This window comes from Melopsittacus undulatus, chromosome 1 (genome assembly GCF_012275295.1).
Source record: "Melopsittacus undulatus isolate bMelUnd1 chromosome 1, bMelUnd1.mat.Z, whole genome shotgun sequence".
NCBI lineage: Eukaryota > Metazoa > Chordata > Aves > Psittaciformes > Psittaculidae > Melopsittacus > Melopsittacus undulatus.
Window position 1 is genome coordinate 133,296,978 of NC_047527.1, and position 19,645 is coordinate 133,316,622.

General features: G+C 36.1%; 1 protein-coding gene across 1 annotated transcript in view; it reads left to right on the top strand.

The window, feature by feature from the left end:
* Nucleotides 1-5,385: 5,385 nt before the first annotated feature.
* Nucleotides 5,386-19,645, top strand: part of LOC101872144 (serine/threonine-protein kinase Nek10) — a 32,765-nt gene continuing 18,505 nt past the window's right edge. Inside the window, exons 1-13 of the mRNA XM_013129970.2 lie at nt 5,386-5,459; nt 5,781-5,841; nt 6,959-7,089; nt 7,588-7,686; nt 10,415-10,499; nt 11,258-11,299; nt 13,100-13,178; nt 13,517-13,584; nt 14,618-14,697; nt 15,853-15,939; nt 17,301-17,525; nt 18,008-18,147; nt 18,945-19,006. Of these exons, the coding sequence (XP_012985424.2) occupies nt 5,386-5,459; nt 5,781-5,841; nt 6,959-7,089; nt 7,588-7,686; nt 10,415-10,499; nt 11,258-11,299; nt 13,100-13,178; nt 13,517-13,584; nt 14,618-14,697; nt 15,853-15,939; nt 17,301-17,525; nt 18,008-18,147; nt 18,945-19,006 (1,233 nt within the window). The remainder of the gene's footprint in view (nt 5,460-5,780; nt 5,842-6,958; nt 7,090-7,587; nt 7,687-10,414; nt 10,500-11,257; nt 11,300-13,099; nt 13,179-13,516; nt 13,585-14,617; nt 14,698-15,852; nt 15,940-17,300; nt 17,526-18,007; nt 18,148-18,944; nt 19,007-19,645) is intronic.

The window sequence follows — 19,645 nt, forward strand, 5'->3', positions numbered from 1 at the left end:
TATGAAGGCTGTGTCTGGTTTTGTTTTAGGCAGGTTATATTCTAGGTGGGTGCTGCGGGGAGCAGTACGGGAGGCGGCCCTGCGAGAAGAGATGCGGCTGCTCTACTTCGTTCTTATGGCAACGGCAGCCGCTATCGCTAGGATTCGGCGTCGCTGTCGAACACGGCGGCATGCGATTGGTCGACGAGGCCATCTTTTTGAAGAACACGGGCTGCGATTGGTCCACGGGGCGCGGTTTAGCTCCGGCTGTCGGAGCTGTGCTGCAGCCAGGCGCGGAGCAGGGCGAGCCGAGTGAGTGGGACGGGGTGCTCCGGGAGCGACCCGCAGAGCCTCGCTGTCCCCGCGGCAGATAAACCCCCCGCGGGAGAGGAAGGGGGGGCGAAGGAGGTGGCAAGGGGAGGCTGCTGTCTTTTCATCGTGTCGCTGCTTTGTCGCGGAGTTACCGGGTAGTCACATACTCCAGCCGTGGTAAGGCTTCAAAGTCGGTGTTCAAACAGTCAAAGCATAACGTTAGCGTTTAGGAAGGTACGTAAGCGTGCACGTTGGTATAAAACACTTCGCGGAACCCAAGTCAGGCCTGCTTAGTCACGGATAAGGCGTGATAACTCCAGGGGATCTCTGTGCTTCTAAGTGATGCCCTGTCGGTACAGTGTGCCACCTGCTAACCCAGAGTGCATCTCAGCCCGGATCTCACCCAGCAAACTGGGAGTAGTGCCTCTAAAATAAGGGTTGCTTTGTCCCATCTCTCCCCCACACCTAGTGACATCTTCCCCAGCCCTGCACCTTTGCCAGCTCTGAGCCTTCGGTATTAAACAGCCTCTTCTGATTTCCAGAGGCTCTAAGCCATAGTGGTACAATTCCCTAGAAAAGTCTGCCTGGTGGCAAGGGCAGAAAGGATGGATTTCACAGAGGTATGTATTATGCTTAAGTTGCCACAGAGCTGCTCAGTAGAGCTCAGAAATCCCCTTTTTTTAATCTCTTCCCTACATCTGTGAGCTAACAGGGTAAATTTGGGCATATTAATATATTTGTAAGTTATCTGAATTTAATTTTCTTCAATAAATTTGTGCATGTGGAAGATTTCAGTTGTAGAAAACATACAGATTTCCATAGTGATTCAGTCAATAAAATAAGTAAGAAATATTCTTCAAACATTGTATGGGTTCATCAGTAGAATTTCCTACACATGGGCTGTCACCAGTTCTGGCTGCTGTGCTCCCTGGGAACAAGAGGGGAAGTGGTTCAGGGTTCCCTTTGCTTTCATCAGACTGGAGAAGGAAAAATATACCTTTTGGGAACTTTTCATAATCTCTGATGCTTCTTTTGCCATCATTTTGAGAGTATTGGAAGTGCATTTCTATTTTGATGATATTACACTGATAATGGAGTGAATTTTGATCTGACTTCACTCCCAGCTTATGGTATTAGATACATTCCTTTCTAGCAACAGCATCAAAAGTCTGATTAAAGCCAAGATCTAGCATATCTACTGCTTCTTTATCCACTTTAAGCCTGTTAACCTTCTATGTATAATTATGTAGTGGAACTCAGGCACTGGAGGGATTAAGAGAGGTATTCAAGGGTAAAACAAGCAACTAGTTGGCTTACAAATGCCCATATCCAGTAGTTATTGCTAATAAAGATTATAAAGGCTGTGAGACATCTTTTTGTTTATGGGAGTTTCAAACCATTACACTATAGTTTGTGGTGGTAGGTTTACCTTCCAACATACTTTTGTGCTTTCATTTATTTTGGGTTTTTTGTTTTCCGTCTTCTGAAGCTTTATGTGCTTGTGTCATCTGAGACAGACACCAGACTGAGCCACAAATTAAGTCTGTGGTGGTAATTCCTTTGTCTCCTGTTTCTCATCATACGAATTCTTTCATTTCTGACAGGGTTCTTGGAGCATTTCTTGTCCTGTCCTGCATGCCAGCACTATCAGAATGCATCTTTCTTCTAATGTAATTGAATTAACATAACCAATTAAATGAAATTATCCCCAGTTAAGATGAATTAGTTAATATTACTCTCATTTCATTGTTTTAGATAGAATTGAATACGAGTTTATGATGTAAAGACATTTTCCTTTCAGTGTGTTTCTTTTCTTTTAAAGATTTGTCTGATCCCAATCTTTTTCTGGCACAACCTAAGTGAAATGTGAGTGTTGTTTGGTTTGTTTCTTATACATTACTCATGGCTGGCTTAATAGCTGGGGGAGAATTATGAGGATAGTTAATAGCCTGGCTCCGTGGAAATTTCTGCTGGCAAAAGTAAAGAAGAAACACAGGGCTGGGAACTTATTCAGTGATTTCAAGTAAGTCAAATAACTGTGGGAATATGTAAGGAAATATTTAATGTCTGGTTTCCGTCAGGTTTATGGCTGATACAGGGAAAACAGGGGGTTGTTTCCTTTTGTCTGCCCCTCATTGGGGTGTGCTGCTAATACATGTACCTGATTTAATGACTGGCTACTGATGAAAGGGTTTTCTGCTCTTCCTCTTATTTACAGCAGTGCATTCCTGCTCCTTGCCTTGTCAGCAGAGATACACATCAGGCCACACTAAAGAGATCTCAATTGGTAGAAAACTGACTCTACAAAGGGAGGCATGTTCTTTTCTGCCTAAGTTGGCTCAGGTTTTGGTTAAATTAGCTGAAGAAGTGACAGGTAGTGCCTGAAGATGGTAAGGGAAAGGAAAGGGAAAAAGATTTGTTATTTTCATCAGCAGCTGCCTGTTGATAGATAGGTTTATCTCTGTAATAAAGCTGAAGGGCAAAACACTAAGGTGCATGGATAAATGCTCCTTTCTGCTTATTGTCCCTGCCCTTGTATGGTAGAACTACTTGGGGACAAGCTGTAAAGTAATCAGGATTAAAGTAGGAGAGATTATTTGTAATCTGAATCAGGTTTCCCGATCCAGTGAGCTGTGCCCCCGTGGTGACACCGTGCTGACAGACCAAAGAGGTTGTGCAGATTCCATCTGTGGCCAGTGCTGGCCTCTTTCTGTCGAAGTTCTTTGTGAGATGTGCTGGCTTAGGAGCTTCTAGGAAATGGAAAGGTAGCCTCAGGATAAGTCCTCAGAGCAGGGTGAGGACTGCATCCTTGTGTCAACTGCATCCCTTCATCCTCAGATAGCATGAAGAGAATTTGCCTTGGTGTTTGTCAGGTTCAATTGTGTACAGGGACATTTGGATCTGTAATGACAAAGAACCTTTATAATATTAGTCTTTTATTCTGTTTCATCTTTACCAAGATACTGCAAACAGCAAAAGCATTGGACTTGCAGCCCTAAAACAAGCTTGGCCTATAGCTGTAAGATGTTGTTAATAATCACAAAGACCTAACAGTTTTGGATTAAACAGTAGCCAGACTGTGAATCCTGCTGTTGTTAGTGGTTTAGAGGTTTCACCCAAGGATTATTTGTTTGTTCTTTTGTTTTTAAATAAGATGCTGAAAATTTTTAGATTTAACTGTATTTATTTGCTCATGGACACATTGTTTTGTATATAATCTTCATGATTCTTTAATTGTCTGAAATCTGTTCTTTATACACATGAGCAAGTTGATAATTTATGAGTTTCACAGTATTTTTTTACTGTGCAAATGTGAAGTGATTGCATCGTGTCACGCATCGGTAATATGCCAAATGGTTTGGGTTAGTAAGGGAGAAGATATGAAATACACATATCACTAAAACAATACATGGATTTTCTTAGTCTTGGATTCTTAAACATGCTTAGCAATGTACATGGCTTCTCTTTCTCTGCTTTTGAAGCAAAGGAAATACTTTAACTTCATTTGCTTTAATCTGAACTGACTGGCAGAACCTTGTTTATATTAATTTCCTGGTGATAACTGGTACAACAGAAGTTCTGGGGTGTTTTTTGATAACTCTGTTATTGTGGGTGCATGGAGAAGAGAGGAAGAATTTCTTGGGAATAATTCTCTGTGGAGGGATTGCTGGTAGGATAAAGGCTAGTTCAGTAGAATAGAAATGGATGAACAGGGCTTACAGGCCACTTACCTGAGTGAGTCAACGCTGTGCATGAGTTCATACTGTTAACAGTTTAATTCTGGGTAGTCCTGTGTCTGAGATAAGAACCTGTAAGTGGGAAAATAACTCTAGATTTTCAGTTGGGAAGCAGCAGCTTCTGGTACTTTATCATGCTTTTGTTTTCTGCCAGGTTTTGTCCTTTTTTGCCTTTATGAGGAAAAGGAATAAGAATCACTAGCAGAGGAATTCCACATGGCACAAAGAGAAAAGGAAGCCATCATATTTCATATAGAAAATCCTATTAAAGTCACAACAAAAGGAACATTCATATAGTCCATGTTTAGCCAATAGTAAGATGGGTAGAAAGGATCTGCCATTGGTATTTTATCACAAAATAATCACAAATTATGTCTGATTTTAAAAATTGGAGGTGCTCTACCAATATGCTGCAGCTGTATGCAGTTTTCTGAGAGAATTCTTCAGCCTCAGACTGCTCCTGACCATCCTTCTTTTTGCTCAGAGCAGGATCTACATCAACACACTTGCTTTTGTGGAAGCAAGAGATTTCTCTTGACTACCCTCTTTCTATGTCTTTCTGTTTCTATCTAGGGCTTTATAAGATTTTCAGCTAACAAATGTTTTATATTATGCAAACAACCATCTGTGGCCTTTGGTGGGAAATCAGACCTACAATTTAATGTTTTGTCTGCAGTGGATCTGATATGCAATAATGATCCTGATGAGGCTGGGCCATACAGCTCTGTTCATATGTGGAAATAAGCTGTGTATCCCACTGCAGGAATAGCTGGGCACTGTTGGTATAAGGCATTCACCTGAAAGTCAGCAGACCCAGATTCCAAATGACTGAAAATTTATGTGATTCTTTGATAGACCGCATGATGTATTAATCTCTTTTGTTTTTACCCTTCATCTGTCTTGTTTATTTAGATGATAAAACTATTCTCTGTTGTCTGGACAGCAGCATGTATGGACACAACCTTGATGTCAGCCTGTAAGCACTGCTGTAGCATAAATAGCCAATCCACAGGGAGAAATAATGGTAATAAGATGGAAGAAGAGGAAGCATCCTTACAAAGAATACATACAGTAAAAAGAAAGCCAGTATTATCTACTTATTTTTTTATGAAACCAAGGTTTCTGTTTGATAGCTTAATTACTTTCTTGTAAATATCTGGAATTCTAAAGGATATCCTCATTTATGCCCAAGGGTTCATGTTAAGAAAATGATAAAGCTGTTTTTTTCATAAAGTTCTATCAGTCGGTTCTGTAAGTAAAATGTGTTGCTTTTGCTGCAATGATACAATTCTATCTCCTTTTTTTTTTTTTTTTAGGAAATGAGTTCTTAGCCACATGGTGATAATAGTGATACACAATGCCTGATCAGGACAAAAAGCTGAAGACCACAGAAAAAGCAGCAGACAAAAAACCTCATGGGATCTCTGTGAGGTATAGTATCTGACATCTTACTTTGAACTTCAGCAGGACCCAAGTGGAATTTGCATTAGCTGCCAAAGCAGAATGCTTAATTTGAAATGCAGTATAAACATGACAACTGTTACTCTGGTCACAAAGTTTATTTACACATTTGTTGATTTAAGGCATTCTGGAGAAGCTCTAAATTCTTCTATATGCAAAATGGGGCCACTAGGCAACACCAGAAAACTTTCTTTTCTGTCAGTAGCATTGCTGCTCATTAACTTTCTTTATGCTTACAGAAGTACTTTTATGTGACTATTAACACATGTATTTATGCTATTATATTTCTAGGGATTATTCTGATCTTAAAAGACTTCAGTCTCTCTTAAATGTGCAGTTAAAGAACCAACAGGTATTTTCTAATAACTATTATTAAATGCTGTAGAATTGTATAATTAAAAGTAATGATTTGTGGCAGATCCAGAAGATACTATTATTATGTTCTATTGTGATTAAACATCTTGACAAAATCCTATGCAGTGGATGTCTTTTTTTTTTCTCAAAGTTGTTGCTTCTCTGTGAGACAAATCGCATTTAAAAAGTATGAAAGAAAGAAACTGACCTGCAGCCCATCCTACTTTGCTATAATTTTTATTTTAACAGAAAAAAATGCTTATTTTGAATCTTGAGCAGGTTTTATCCAGCTGTTGTTACATATAATCAAGTAGCCTAACAGATTAGTTTTCTTCCATGCCCTTCCACAACGTCATGAGAAGGTAGGCTGAGATGTGTTAGTTACAACGTGATGAAGAGTGGTAAAGAATGTTAAATAAGATCAACATTTTAACAATAAACAGTTTGCCTTTGGAGAAAAACACTCCAGCTAAAAACCTTTGGCATAAATATCAATGCATGAAACTTAAACTTATAAGACACATTAAAGTCTCCTTCACCTCAACTCACGTAGTGAATCTTGTATGTGCCATTTGAAGGGGAGAAAACCAGTGCATGATGATGGGTGAGAGTCTTTGGTATACCAGAACATTTTCTCCTTTTCTAATCTGTAAAAGGTATGACAAGATGACTTAGGAGTTCAGCCCTGTGAGACAGGAGCTATGCACTCCCTTCTTGGATAGAGGCATGGAATTGCTTCTTAGCAGAAAGCTGAAATGCTTGAGTTCTACAGCCTAAAAAGAATATGAAGGCTGTGCAATTGTAGAAGTAGGACAGGTAAGGAACGCAGATAGTGAGTGTGTGATGCAGATTCTATTGAGCTTTACTATTATAAATTTTAAAAGACACTTGTTCACATGTTATATATCTTCATGTTCTTGTTTTCTAGCCTTGCTCATCAGTTTTCTACCACAAGAATTTTATTTTGTGGGGGGTGGTGGGTTGTGTTTTATAATGTCAAGTAATAGTCCAAAGTTCAAGTCAGAACTTGAGAAAAGGTACTTTTGCTTGACAACATTTTCATAAAACTTAAAAAGCAATGTTTGCCTCATGAGCAGTATCCCTTTCCTCCTTAGCTTCCAGCTATACATTTTGAAAATGGTCGAACCAGTGTGACAAGAGCTCGGCAAAATGTTCAAATCAGTGAACAAAAACCCCATGGTCAATGGCAAGAATCAACAGAAGCTGTTGAGCTTGAAAACTTTAGGTAAAAAAAGCAAAAAGCTAATATGATGGCACTTGTATTTCTGAACATCTTCATGTGTCTAAAGCTTGTTGCAATGTTGAAGGCCTTTATATTTAGATATGTTACTTCTACTTTCATGTTAACCCACTATCTGAAATATGGATTGCATATTTTTAGCTTTCTAAAGCTAACTGTGGATGTTCCTGCCTTTGTCAGCTTCGGACACATGCTCCTGCTAGGCAGAGTGTACTGTTGAGAGCTAATACAGTAGATTTTTAAAAAGTAATATTTCCCTTATTTGGAAAGCTTGTATTATGCCATTATAATAGTCCCAAATTATGCATGAGATAGAATATTCTTCCATACTGTTAATGTTTTGAAATCTGAGATGGTTTATGTCTTAGGAACTTCTGATATAAAATTCCTAACATTGCTAATGTCAAGTTTTGGCAATCTACAATCATCTTGTGGCAAGATAATCAGCAATTCAGCATTTTTTCCTCTTTAAATCCTCATTAGTGTGACCTACAAGAATGAGAGGAATTTTAGCAAACATCCCTGCCATAAGCTGTTTCAAGAGATCTTTACATCTTTGGTTAAGAACCGACTTACCTGCAGGTCAGTATATTGAAAACATTGTTATACAAGGAGAGTCACTCTTGCCGAGACGCATAGATAATGTTCCATATTGTTTCAACAATGTACGTGGCATATATGTTTCAGCACTAGACCTCTGTATAGAAACTACCAGCTTCACATTTCTGCATAATCTCAATTTTAAACAGTCACTTTTGTATTGGCTTAGAAGACCAAATGCTCGGTCTTTGGAAGAAGGGAAGAAGGAAGGAAGGACCGCCTATCTGGTGAAACTTGAATGACTGAAATTCTAACAGCTGTTCTGTTTCCTTGATAATTTGTCCATATTTGATATCTGTAGTCTATGGCTTGCTTTTCTAATTTAATTTTTATTTTACTGATTTTATTTGTATTTTAGGGACTCCTGTCTTTATATACAAAGGTCAGTGGCTCTCAAAATTCAGAGAAGTTTATGCTACTGTTAATTTTTGTGTTTGTGTGTATAACAGGATTAGAAAGGGAAAACCCTTTATTAGCTACTCTCATTTGGACAAGAAAAAAGTGAAGACCTTGAAAAAAATAGTAGGGACAGAAAAAGGTATTTTCGGGGAAAAAAACCCAACAAACAATAAACCCAGAATTTCTTTTCCTGTACACCAGTATGTTATATTTTTCCTTTTAAGCCCAAGCACATGTAAAAACAATCCCAAGTGGTACAGAAGCTTAAAGAAGCAATCCTGGAGCATTTAAAGGTATTAAAGTGTAACTGCCAGAATTTACAGAACCACCTAAAAAAAAATCACATAGTTTGCTTAGACCTTTTTTCAGAACTAACTAGGGAACTACGGATCTCATCTTTGATTATCTAAATAGCAGTGAGTTTAAGTGACTTGTGAATCTGGTACCTCTTTTTTGCGACTGGGCTTTATCATCTCAATACCCACTAATGGGATGTCTGTGGCTCAGCTTAATTTGCAAAAACGCTAAGAATTCACATTGTGTCCTCTCAAGTTCTACTTATACGTTGTGGCATACCTAGATCACATTTTGGTTTTTATTTTCTTTGGCACTTGCTGTTGATGATGATGATACAGCAAAACCAGCCTCTTGTATTACAAATCAAAGCACTTGGGTAATATCAGTGAAAAAAATACACATTAGTAGGCATGTAAAACTCATAAGGTAAGTGCAGTTATTAAGCTGATTTAGTTGCCCTTTGTAAATACTTTATTGTGATTATGTCCTTTCTTTGGAGATACTGCCATTGCATTGTGTCAGAGCCTTTGAAATTGTCACCTTGATTTGCATGACATACTTCTGCTGGCATAACTGATGTTGGTTGGGGTGCAAGAAAATCACACCCACTTACTGGCATTGCTGTGTCAGCAGAAGTCCTGATTGGAGGTAAGAAAGCTGTGATCAGCTTAGCTTTAGTAGTTTGGATAAAGAATATAACTAAGTAGGAAGAAAAAAATCCTGCTGGCATATGCTTTACATACACTGGTAATGTGTACTGTAAATGTAACTGTAGCACAAGAGACTCACAAATATCTATGCTCAGAGTGTTACTGTCTGTGCTTGGAAATGTGACAGATGCATTGCTCTGTTAAAGAAACTAACTTCTGTCAAGAGCCAAAGCTTTTTGAAAGAACTAATTTGTAGAACCACTGTGGTAATGATCTTCAGGCCACTTTAAAATCTGACCTACAAATTTTCCATACAGGTTGCAGTTTTCTTTCTGTGAAAGTTTTGCATCATTCTGAAGTGGCCAAGTAAGGAACCATACAAAAATGAAAAAAAAGATAGTATTATTTTGGGCAGCATATTGGCATAGAAGGGCTGATATTTTGTTAGCATGTATTTGTAAAATGTTTATTTTTATCAAAATATTTTTAGCTATTGGCATTGTTCCCAATTGCAAGTGATAAAAATGGAAGACAACTGCCACATCCCATAGACTTCTTCCAATCCTTGGAAGCTTGCCCAAATACTACAGATTCTGTTCTCTTAGTTAAAACAACAACAGAAATAACACCGCCGAGATTTCCAATTTTATGTTTATTTTAAATAGGAAGATGGGGCTATACACCTTTAAGAGACGATGGAAATAGTGATTCCGTTACTGGTATTTTATGCAGGTTTAGTGCCCCTGGATGCTTTGTGCAAATCTGAGTTGCGTTTTCTGCCAAAGCTTGTGCTGAGGAATTGTATGGAGAAATATAAAGGAAGAAGTTTTATTTGGAAGCATAATACCATATCAAGGGCATTTGAACTAAATGAATTATTCCAAGGACTAATATTATTAGTTTTTAATTGCCCAGGATAGATTGCAATAATCAAACCAAATATTTCAAAACTAGCTATTTTTATTTCTGTAGCACCCATATTTTTATGTACGTGTATTTTGTGCACTGAAGTTTGATATGTGGTTTCTTGGTGATTTTGCCTTTTTGGGCTTTGGTCCAAACACTCAAAGTAGGTTTATGTCAAAGCTTGATCAGTTTGTGCATGTACTTTCCAGGATCAGGTCAGTGACAATAAATAATGGCCAGGCAATGGTCATATAATGAAATAAGTTTATTTAATACTGTTACTGTGTTTGAATAGAAGTGGTATTAAAAGTTCTATAGTATAGTATGTTGTACTATACTATAGTACAACTGTTGTAAGTCACTTATCTTCTAATCAATTCCTGAAATCAAAGTGTTTTTTTGACATGTTTTAACACTTAAAATGAATTTGGTTTGCGTGTGGAATATTTCTTTTACAGGGAATGGGTTAATCAAGCTTCGTCCATCCATTTTCTTAGAGTATTAATCTGTCTGAGATTATTAATAAGGGATCCATGCTACCAGGTCAGTATACGAAAATATTGTTTCTTGCTTGGATAAAAGAATTCACATAAGCATCATGCTTGTGATTTGTGTTGTTGCATGTGTATAAAAATGTATGTTCTTATACGCATGTACCTATATTTCCATATGTGAGGATATGATTTGCAAACAGATTACTAGAGTGAATTTGCACTGTTACTGAATAATTTGCTCAAGTTCTTATATTCCTTGTGTAGGGTCTGTTGTTGCTAACCTTAACAAAGAACTTGTAAATCTCTATAACAGATGGCTTGGTCATTGCTTTGAGCCTTAAACCCTGTGCTTGACTTTAAAATGTAGATATGTAAAATTCCCATAATCTAGTAAGTTAAGAAAACTAAAAGCTGCCTATTCCTTCTAGCTGCCCAATGACCTTAACTAAAACCAAATAGTTTTAAATTTTATTCTGGCTATTATAGCTACTATTCATAGGACTAAGCCTCAGTACATCTGTTAAGATATTTGTGGTTTGTTTTTTTTTTTTCCATGTGTTCCAAAGCTTATACTGCTTTTCCAGCTTTAAAACCTTTAAAACTTGTGTTTTTATTTATCTACTTTAAAATATTCTGAACTCTGAAGGTGCTACATATCTCCAGAACTCATTGACTTCAACCAGTGGAATTAAGGTTTCTCAACATTCACAACAAACAGAGTGTTTATGTTCTAGTGTTCTCTCATTCTAGTGTTTTCTTTATTTTTGCCTTTTTGATTTTTGAAAATGTTTTATTCTTTTTTATTAGGAAATGCTCCACAGCTTGGGTGCTATTGAAAATCTAGCTCAGGTAGAGTTCCTCATAGTACTTTTGTCCAATATGTTGCATGTCAGATCATTACACTGTACTTACAGTCTTGGTTTATAGAAAGAAGTGAGTCCATTCCTCTGCACATAATCAGTTGATGTGGGTTTTTTTTTTTCACTAGTGTACAAAGAAACTGTCCTTATAATATAGCAGTATTAACCCAGGTCTTTTAGTTAGGAGACTTAAATCCCTCCTGAAGTGGGAGGAGAATTAGAAATATCAGCACAAATGTTTCAATCAGGAGAAAAGAAGGATGAGTAAAGTTACCTTGAACTGTAGCAAATGACTTTTCAAAAGTAAAGGTGTAGTGATATAATGTTGAGACAGGTTTAAGTTTGGAGACTACAGCAGTTTTGCATTACAAATCATGATTTTTACTTCTCTGTGTTAATATTGCTTTATTTCTTGGTTTCTAATACTTATCAGTGCCAAGTTAGCAGTGAGATATGATATATCATGAATATCTTTGAAGTTCTTTGGAGTTTTCTTTCTAGAAAAAAAAATATTTGTTATAATCTTTATGACAAAGCTGTCATTCTAGAATGTAGTCATTCATTAATATTTATGAAGCCACCTGTATTTCAGAGAACCCATAGTGCATTTTCATCCCTTTGGTCAGATAGTCACCTGTTTGAAACATCCTTAAAGTTGCAGGAGTTAAAGGTTACTAATTTGTAAGGGATATGGTTCCCACAGGAGCTGCTTGGCATTTCCAATGTTACATGTCATTAATGGTTAGCCACACTTTTTGAGGAGCTTGCAGACTGCAAAATGCAACGGCCTGCTGAGACATGGGCAACACCTGCAAGTGTTATCCCCAGCAGCAGGAACCCAAATTGTGTTAATTTATAATCATTTTTACTGTGCATGTGTTGCTGGCATAGAGAATTTAAAAAGTCATGAGGTGCAATTTTTATGATTTCTGAACTTCTAGGGAACTTAATGTAGTCTATGCAGCATTAAAACTGTTTTTTTTTGTTTTTTTTTTTAACTTTTTGGGCAGTTTCAGATAAAAAAAAGCTGTTCTCATTTTAAAGTGTTTTGGGATGTTTTAGTAGAAAATGCTAGTTATTACTACCAATATTACTTTGCATACTAGTATCCAGCTTCTGAGTTTTCTTTCTAAATTATGTGCTGCTGATGTAGCTCTTGCCTCCCTGTACCATTTACTTGAAGCTGTGGTAGTTTCCCCAGTGTTCTGGAAATTTCAGAATGCCACCATATGTAAGACCAATATATAAGTGATGCTGAGAATTACATAATGATTTTGTGCACTAACAAACATTGTGTGCTTGTGGTAATTCTCATTTCCTGGAAAATATGTTTGACCAGGAAGTTCTTAGGGTTATTAAAAAAGATTGACCACTATTTCCCACCAGTTAGCTATGTTCGAAGTAGCTGTTAGCTGTTCCAAACAGTGCCCAACAGTAGATGCTAAGGGAAAAGTTTGAGAGCAGAAACATGAAGTGAATAATTTGCCAACAAACTCTTACCAACCTCTACCAGCTTGCAAAGAAGGGAATTTGGCCCCAGAAGTAGGGTTATTGTATTCGATAGTCTTCAGTAGATCTCCCTCTTGTGGAGTTTTACACTTGCTATTTGAATTCTCATACTTCCATGATCTCTACCGTTCCCTGACAAGTTTTACAGCAAAAGTATGCGGGTATTTCAGGTTTACCTTTCTTTCTGTGAAACTGATGCACCACCTACAGGCTATTTCCGTGGATTACACTCCAGGTTTATGAATTCTTAAAACTTTTGTTTTTTCCACCCTACTTGTAGTATATGGAAACAGTAGCAAATGGCTATCTTGATTACGGAGAAGAGCAGCATAATGTAGACAAGTTGGTCAACATGACATGTAAGTGTTAAATTATAAGGACACTTAAAACTTTTTGTGTGAGGCTTAAAAGGTTTAGAATACTTTGATGGTCTCTATGTAGGATATTATTAGATTTACCGTAGACATCATCAAACAAGTGAAAACTGAAATTGCTGTGGAAAAGCACATCTTATTTTTGTACATAAGTAATATTTCTTCAAGAAATTACTGCCTTTTTATGCACTGAAATAACAGAGTAAAATGAGCTGGTCATGGTTCAAAGAACTTACCCAGTGTTTTACTTTATTATCTGATGAGTAAACCGAAAAATATTAAGTGGTAAAACTTCAATTGATATGACTTCCTTTGTTCCATAGACATTTTCCAAAAGCTTGCTGCTGTTAACAGTCAAAGAGAATGGGTTATAGCAAGCAGAGCACATAAAGTAAGTGTTTTATAAAATTCTAATTATAACAAATTAACTGCATAACTGAATGACTAATGCTTTTCAGACTTGATCTAGGTGACAGTAAATTTCTTGCCTTGTCAAGCTTGTAAAGTAAGATTATCTCAGTTCTGTGTTTTACAGAAATATGACTAGTAATCATTTCTTGTATGTAAGCTAATTGCCCTGATGCGTGGTTATTGGTTGTTTGAGATAAATACTAATGTTTGGCCTAAACTCCTTCATATAAAAATTAGTACTTGTATTTACACTGTCCTGAGCTACATGTTACTATGATACAAATAGTTTTATATATATTAAAAATATAAATAAATTTTTATTTTTATTTTTACATAGATTTTTGCTATGGTTTTTCAATTATGAAGTGTTCTTTGGCCAAATAGGATAGTGACAACCTAGACATCCCTACACATTACTGTCAGTCTAAGGATCTACACTTAACCATTGCTGATTTATGGCCAAACTAAGAAACAACAGTGATGAAGATCAGCTAACTAGTGCTTTGTGATTCCATTATTCTGCAGTAAAACATTGGCAATTGTGATCAGATAGTATCATAGACCATACTTTTAGAGAATCTAAACAAATATGAAGTTTGATATAAACCATTGACAGAATATAATGCAGAACCTTAAATTACATACAATATTGTTTACATATAAGCTAAAAATTAACTTTTTGCTTCAGGAGGCCTTAATTTAGAGTTCCTTAGTGTTTTACACAGGAAGAAATTTTTACAATGGTATATTAAGCTGGAAGGATGCTTTAGCAGTCAAGAGATACTAATTGCATTTGAGAAGGAACTTCTTTGCTTGTCCTAAGACTGAGTGTATTCCAAGAGTTTAAATGTATATTAAAGTATACTTTATATGTTCCTAAGACATTTAGTATATTGTGCAACAATTTGGTATCTTAATTTGACTTTTCAATAAATAATTATATGTGTGCTTGAGTTGTAAAAACAAAGAATGTAATTTATATTTATTTATCTTTTTCGTGTTTCATATTCCAGACCTTGGTAAATTTGTTATCTGCCAGAGACAGCAATGTACTTTTAGGTGCTCTCCTTGCTCTGACTAGTCTAGCAGAAAGGTAGGTTCAACTTAATGTGCTGTAGTTCACAATAACCATTTTGATGTTATCTCTTGAGCAATGGTAAAACTGCTGTTTCTGAGGAAGACTTCTTTTTTTTCCTTCCAAAATGTGGACTTGTTCTGTGGAGATCTATGACAAGTGCTTAATTTTGTACTAATGTAATAGAAACTAAAGAGAAGTCCTTGCAGCAAATTTCTTGCTCTTGTGGAGGACTTTAAAAGGCTGGAGTCATAGAACCTCTGTTTTCAATCCGTCTGCAGGATTCTGGAATTCTTACTGACTTCCTGTATATAAAAATCTTTTATGCTGACGTTAATACAACAGTGCCTCAGAATAACCAGCAAGAATATTGTTCAGTATAGTAAATAATGAATGCATACACTCAAATCTGTGTATATGTATCCTCTCTTCACTAATGGTTGTTTTTACATAAAGAGTAGGATTTTTTTTTCCTGGTGTGGAGGGGAAAAAAGTAAAAGGAAAATACAACATCCTTAACATTTTTATAGAAAAAAAGTTACTGCTTCTGCATTATTGTGCTGCTGACTTCCAGATTTCTACAACAATTTTATCTTTTAAATGAAAAATTATAAGGAAAATTACAGAATTGAAAAGCATACATACAGTCCCTTGAGATCAGTAGGAATTTATTTATGAGATTTCACTGGATTTTCTCATTTCCTAAATTTCTTTCATTCTACTAGAGTCCATTTCTCCTTTTTTAATATGAGTTTAATTTAAATTATGTTATATATTAATTTTTAACATTCATTTAACTTTATTCACAGAATTAAATGTGGTATATTTGAACTGTGCAGGAAAGTGTTTGTAGTATATTATGCATATTTATGAAAATTTGGTTGATTTTAAAAAATTCTAGTAAGAAACAAATGAAATGAACATTTGTGTCTTTGGTTTTATGCATTCACACTTACTTTTTGTATTGGGAAAATTGGGGATTGTTGCATTGTCACTCTTGACACAGCATATGTTTATGCCTTTAAATATTTGTGTGCACAATATGATATTATTACTTAAGATTTGAGAAAAAAATAAGTAATAGAATGTATAAGGAAGGATGCTAAAAAGGAATGTGTTTTTTTATAAATACAATTTCATTTCATATAAATGCCAGGAATAATCAATTTGTAGTCCAGAATGTAGGGAGAAGATAAGTGAGCTCAGCATTGTTGAGAACTTGCTGGTGATATTGCGTGAATACGATTTGCTTTCTAAAAGGTGAGACTTCACTTGTAGATTGTTTTAAATTTATTTTGACTTTTTCGTTTAGAAACATGGTTATTTAGAAGAATTATTTAATGTGCCACTTTAATATACTCAAGGTAAAGTTCTGATGTGTGTATTTTGAATCAGATACTGATACAGCAAACTCTTTTCTAGTAGTTTTGTTACAAGCTGTGTCCCCTCTCTTCACTGATGGCCTACAGTGCAGTGCAAATTATTTGTGGTGTTACCATAAAGTTACCTTTTTGCTCCTGGCAGATCTGAGTGATTAGGTGGAAATCACATGGAATTCTGACAGCTCCTGGGATGCCCAATATAAACTAGTAAAAAAATAGCAAGGCAAATAGCTGTTGCAGTTTATGGCAGAGGCTGAGTCAGACCCCACATCCCTTTAGTCAGAAAATCATCAAAGTTCCTTCAGTTCTTTAGCTAAGACTGCAAGCTGAGCATAGTGCATCTGCATTTCAGTAAGAAACCAAAAGACCCTCAAATTTGATAGTACATCACTTACTTATCACATTTAAAACTGTTTTTTAGATTTCATACTTAATTATTTCACACATGTAAATTATTTTACATATGACTAATAAAGGAATTGAACATAGTGAAAGATTTTATTTAGTTTCTGAGTTTGAAATTCTTTAGATTATATGTGAAATAAAAGTTTGTTACAAAATTGGAATTTGAATGTAGACAGTAAATGGAGGAAGTTCAGTGCTACTTAAGAATAATTTTTAAATTAATATGTGAATCTGAATTGTTACATTTCACCAAACACACATGCAGCTTTATTTGCTTCAACTGGAAATGGAAATCTCTAACCCTATTTCTATGCAAAGTTCACCTTAATTGGGGTGAAGTTAATGAAAATCTTGTATAAACTTTTGAAATGATATATCCAATCCCCTTTCTAAACCAAGTATTCAAAACATACTAGAGAAGAATCACAATTATTTGTGGAATTATTCTAGTTCCATAGATAGACTTTACAAGTCAATGCCATCAGTGCTCCCGGTAGCATTAATGCCATTAAGAAGGTGGTACCTCAGATGACTGCAGTCCACCTGGCTACCTCCCATCCTGGCTGTGTATGCTTGGCTGCCTATGCTGATAGCCAAACTCAGTGTAAATATAATTTTACACCTTCTGAAAGTTGATCATTTTTTTACAGTGTTTTTACAGTTTACAGTGACTTGAAGCAGTTTTCCTTAACTCCTTTGCTTTTTATTATTATTATTATGGGAGGTCTCTGTTCTTTCTTAAACATTTGCTGTGGGTTTTTCCCCCTTTGCTAACTGACAATATGAAGTAATGATGGAGTTATTGTTAAAAGTGCTTGATGATTTTTTTTTTAGGCTCACAGCAGAGTTGTTACGTCTCCTCTGTGCAGAGTCACAGGTCAAAGACCAAATAAGAATGTATGAAGGAGTTCCAGTCTTGCTCAGTTTACTCCATTCTGATCATATCAAACTTCTGTGGAGTATAGTTTGGATTCTGGTACAGGTTTGTGAGGATCCTGAGACTAGTGTGGAAATCCAGATTTGGGGTGGAATCAAACAGCTCCTTCATATTTTACAGGGGTAGGTTTTCAGTCCTCAGCATTGTGGCAATTAAATGAGACTGTTTCATATTTTAAGATATATTTGACCAAGTGCTGTTTTATCACGTAGCATCTTTGTGTTGTTCAATGTCTGCAGAAATTATGTGGCCATTTAGAATGTAATGAATAATTAGTGTTTTTTTTCAGCTATGCATATTTCATTGTTATCTAAAATGGTTTTAATATTTTCACTGTATAATGTAAACAATGAATAATGATAAATGCCATTACTGCCTAATAAGATTTCCTGTTAATCAGACACCTATTTCATGAGCTAGAGTAGTGAATATAATTGATGAATGTGGTAAAGAAATTTTGTGTTTAAAGGCTTGTTTGTTTTTTCAAAGTGTATTAGCTATTTTAGTGGAAAACCCCTAAATCTTTAGAACTTCAGAAATAGTTAACAAAGATATGCTAAACCTTCTTTTTGCACTGCAATTTGTTTTGATTTTTTTCTTTCAGGGACAGAAATCTTATTTCTGATCACTCTTCAGTTGGAAGTCTATCCAGTGCGAATGCAGCAGGGAGAATCCAATATTTTCATCTGTCAAATGATGTGAGTCCTGATGAGATGCAGGAAAACATTTTCTCCCTTCAAGCAGGTAGGTTTATGTAGCCTAATCCTCTTTCATGTGTGTACTTACACTTGCACAAAGGGATTATAAATATTTTAAATTTGAAATTGTAAAATTTGATACCTGCTTTAGGGAGCAGGAGCACCAAGTCAGCTGGGTTTATTTCCAAATGTGCAATGCCAGAACATGTTTTCAAAAAGCACACTTTTTTAGAAAGAAGTAAAGGATAAAGTACTAAGTACATACAGATTTCTGTCACCCGTAAAAATATCTCAAACATATATATGTACACATATATTTTCCATTTTGTAGCCTGAGATGATTTTTATTTCATCGTATTTTTGCCTCTATTTTAATTTACTATGTGTCATGGTTCAAAACCAGCCGGTAACTTGGCATCATGAAGCTGCTCACTCACTCCCTCCTTCAACCTGCTTAGGTAGGATAAAGAGAATCAAAAGAATGTAAAACCCAGCCTGACCTGAGTAGTGATCTGCCCTTCTGGGTGACTCCCCCCAGTTTATATACTGGACACGACGTGCTGTGGTATGGAATACCCCTTTGGCTAGTTTGGGTTGGCTGTCCTGTCTCTGCTTCCTCCTGGCTTGTTGTGCCCTCCTCACTGGCAGAGCATGAGAGACTGAAAAGTCCTTGGTTGGGGTAAGTGCTACTGAGCAACAACTGAAACATCCGTGTGTTGAGGATGGAGGGAGTGAATGTGCAGCTGGATGGGTGTCTGGCCCTTAGCTAATGTTAACCTACCACACTATCTGAATGTCTGTTTGAATCTGGCCCTAAATGTTACATCTGAATTTTTATTCTAGCCTGTTGTGCAGCAATTACTGAACTGGTGCTCAATGAGACTAACTCTTACCAGGTTGTACAGGTAAGAAGACTTTATTCAGTTAAGTAAAGCTTTATAGCTTATAATTTGACTTAATTGTTTTAATTTGTCACCATAATTTAATTAACAAAATGCATTTGAAAGGTATTGGAAAATGAGTTTCTGTAACTTTAGTATCTCTGTTTCTTTATACATTTGCACATAGAGACACAGGCAGAAGATACCAACATATGTATCTAGCTGTCTGGAAGAATAAACAGCCTTAGTCAGGCAAGGTTAATTTTGGCATCTCTTGCCATGCTCTTGCCATATTCAAAATAGAATAGTAAATAAGAGTAATAATGGAATTAACTGAGAAATAAATATTCTGAATTTCATGAAGTTTATTAAAACAAAGTCTGTGGAGCTTATATTGGTACGTTGTTGTTTCACAATTTGTCTTTTCCTCAGAGTATTTATTTCTGGCATAACTTCTGCACTCTATCCCCAGGGCTGTGTTTCTAAACCTCATTTAAAATGCAATATTTAAATCAGTTGGAACCTATGGTTCTGCAAACTGTTCTGAAAATCCTTTGTGTGTATTCCAGACATAGTCAAAGATACAAATATACAGTTAATACCAGCTGATAGCTGTAGCCAGCTCTCATACTTTAAATGTTAAGTTGGTGATCAAAGCCTTCA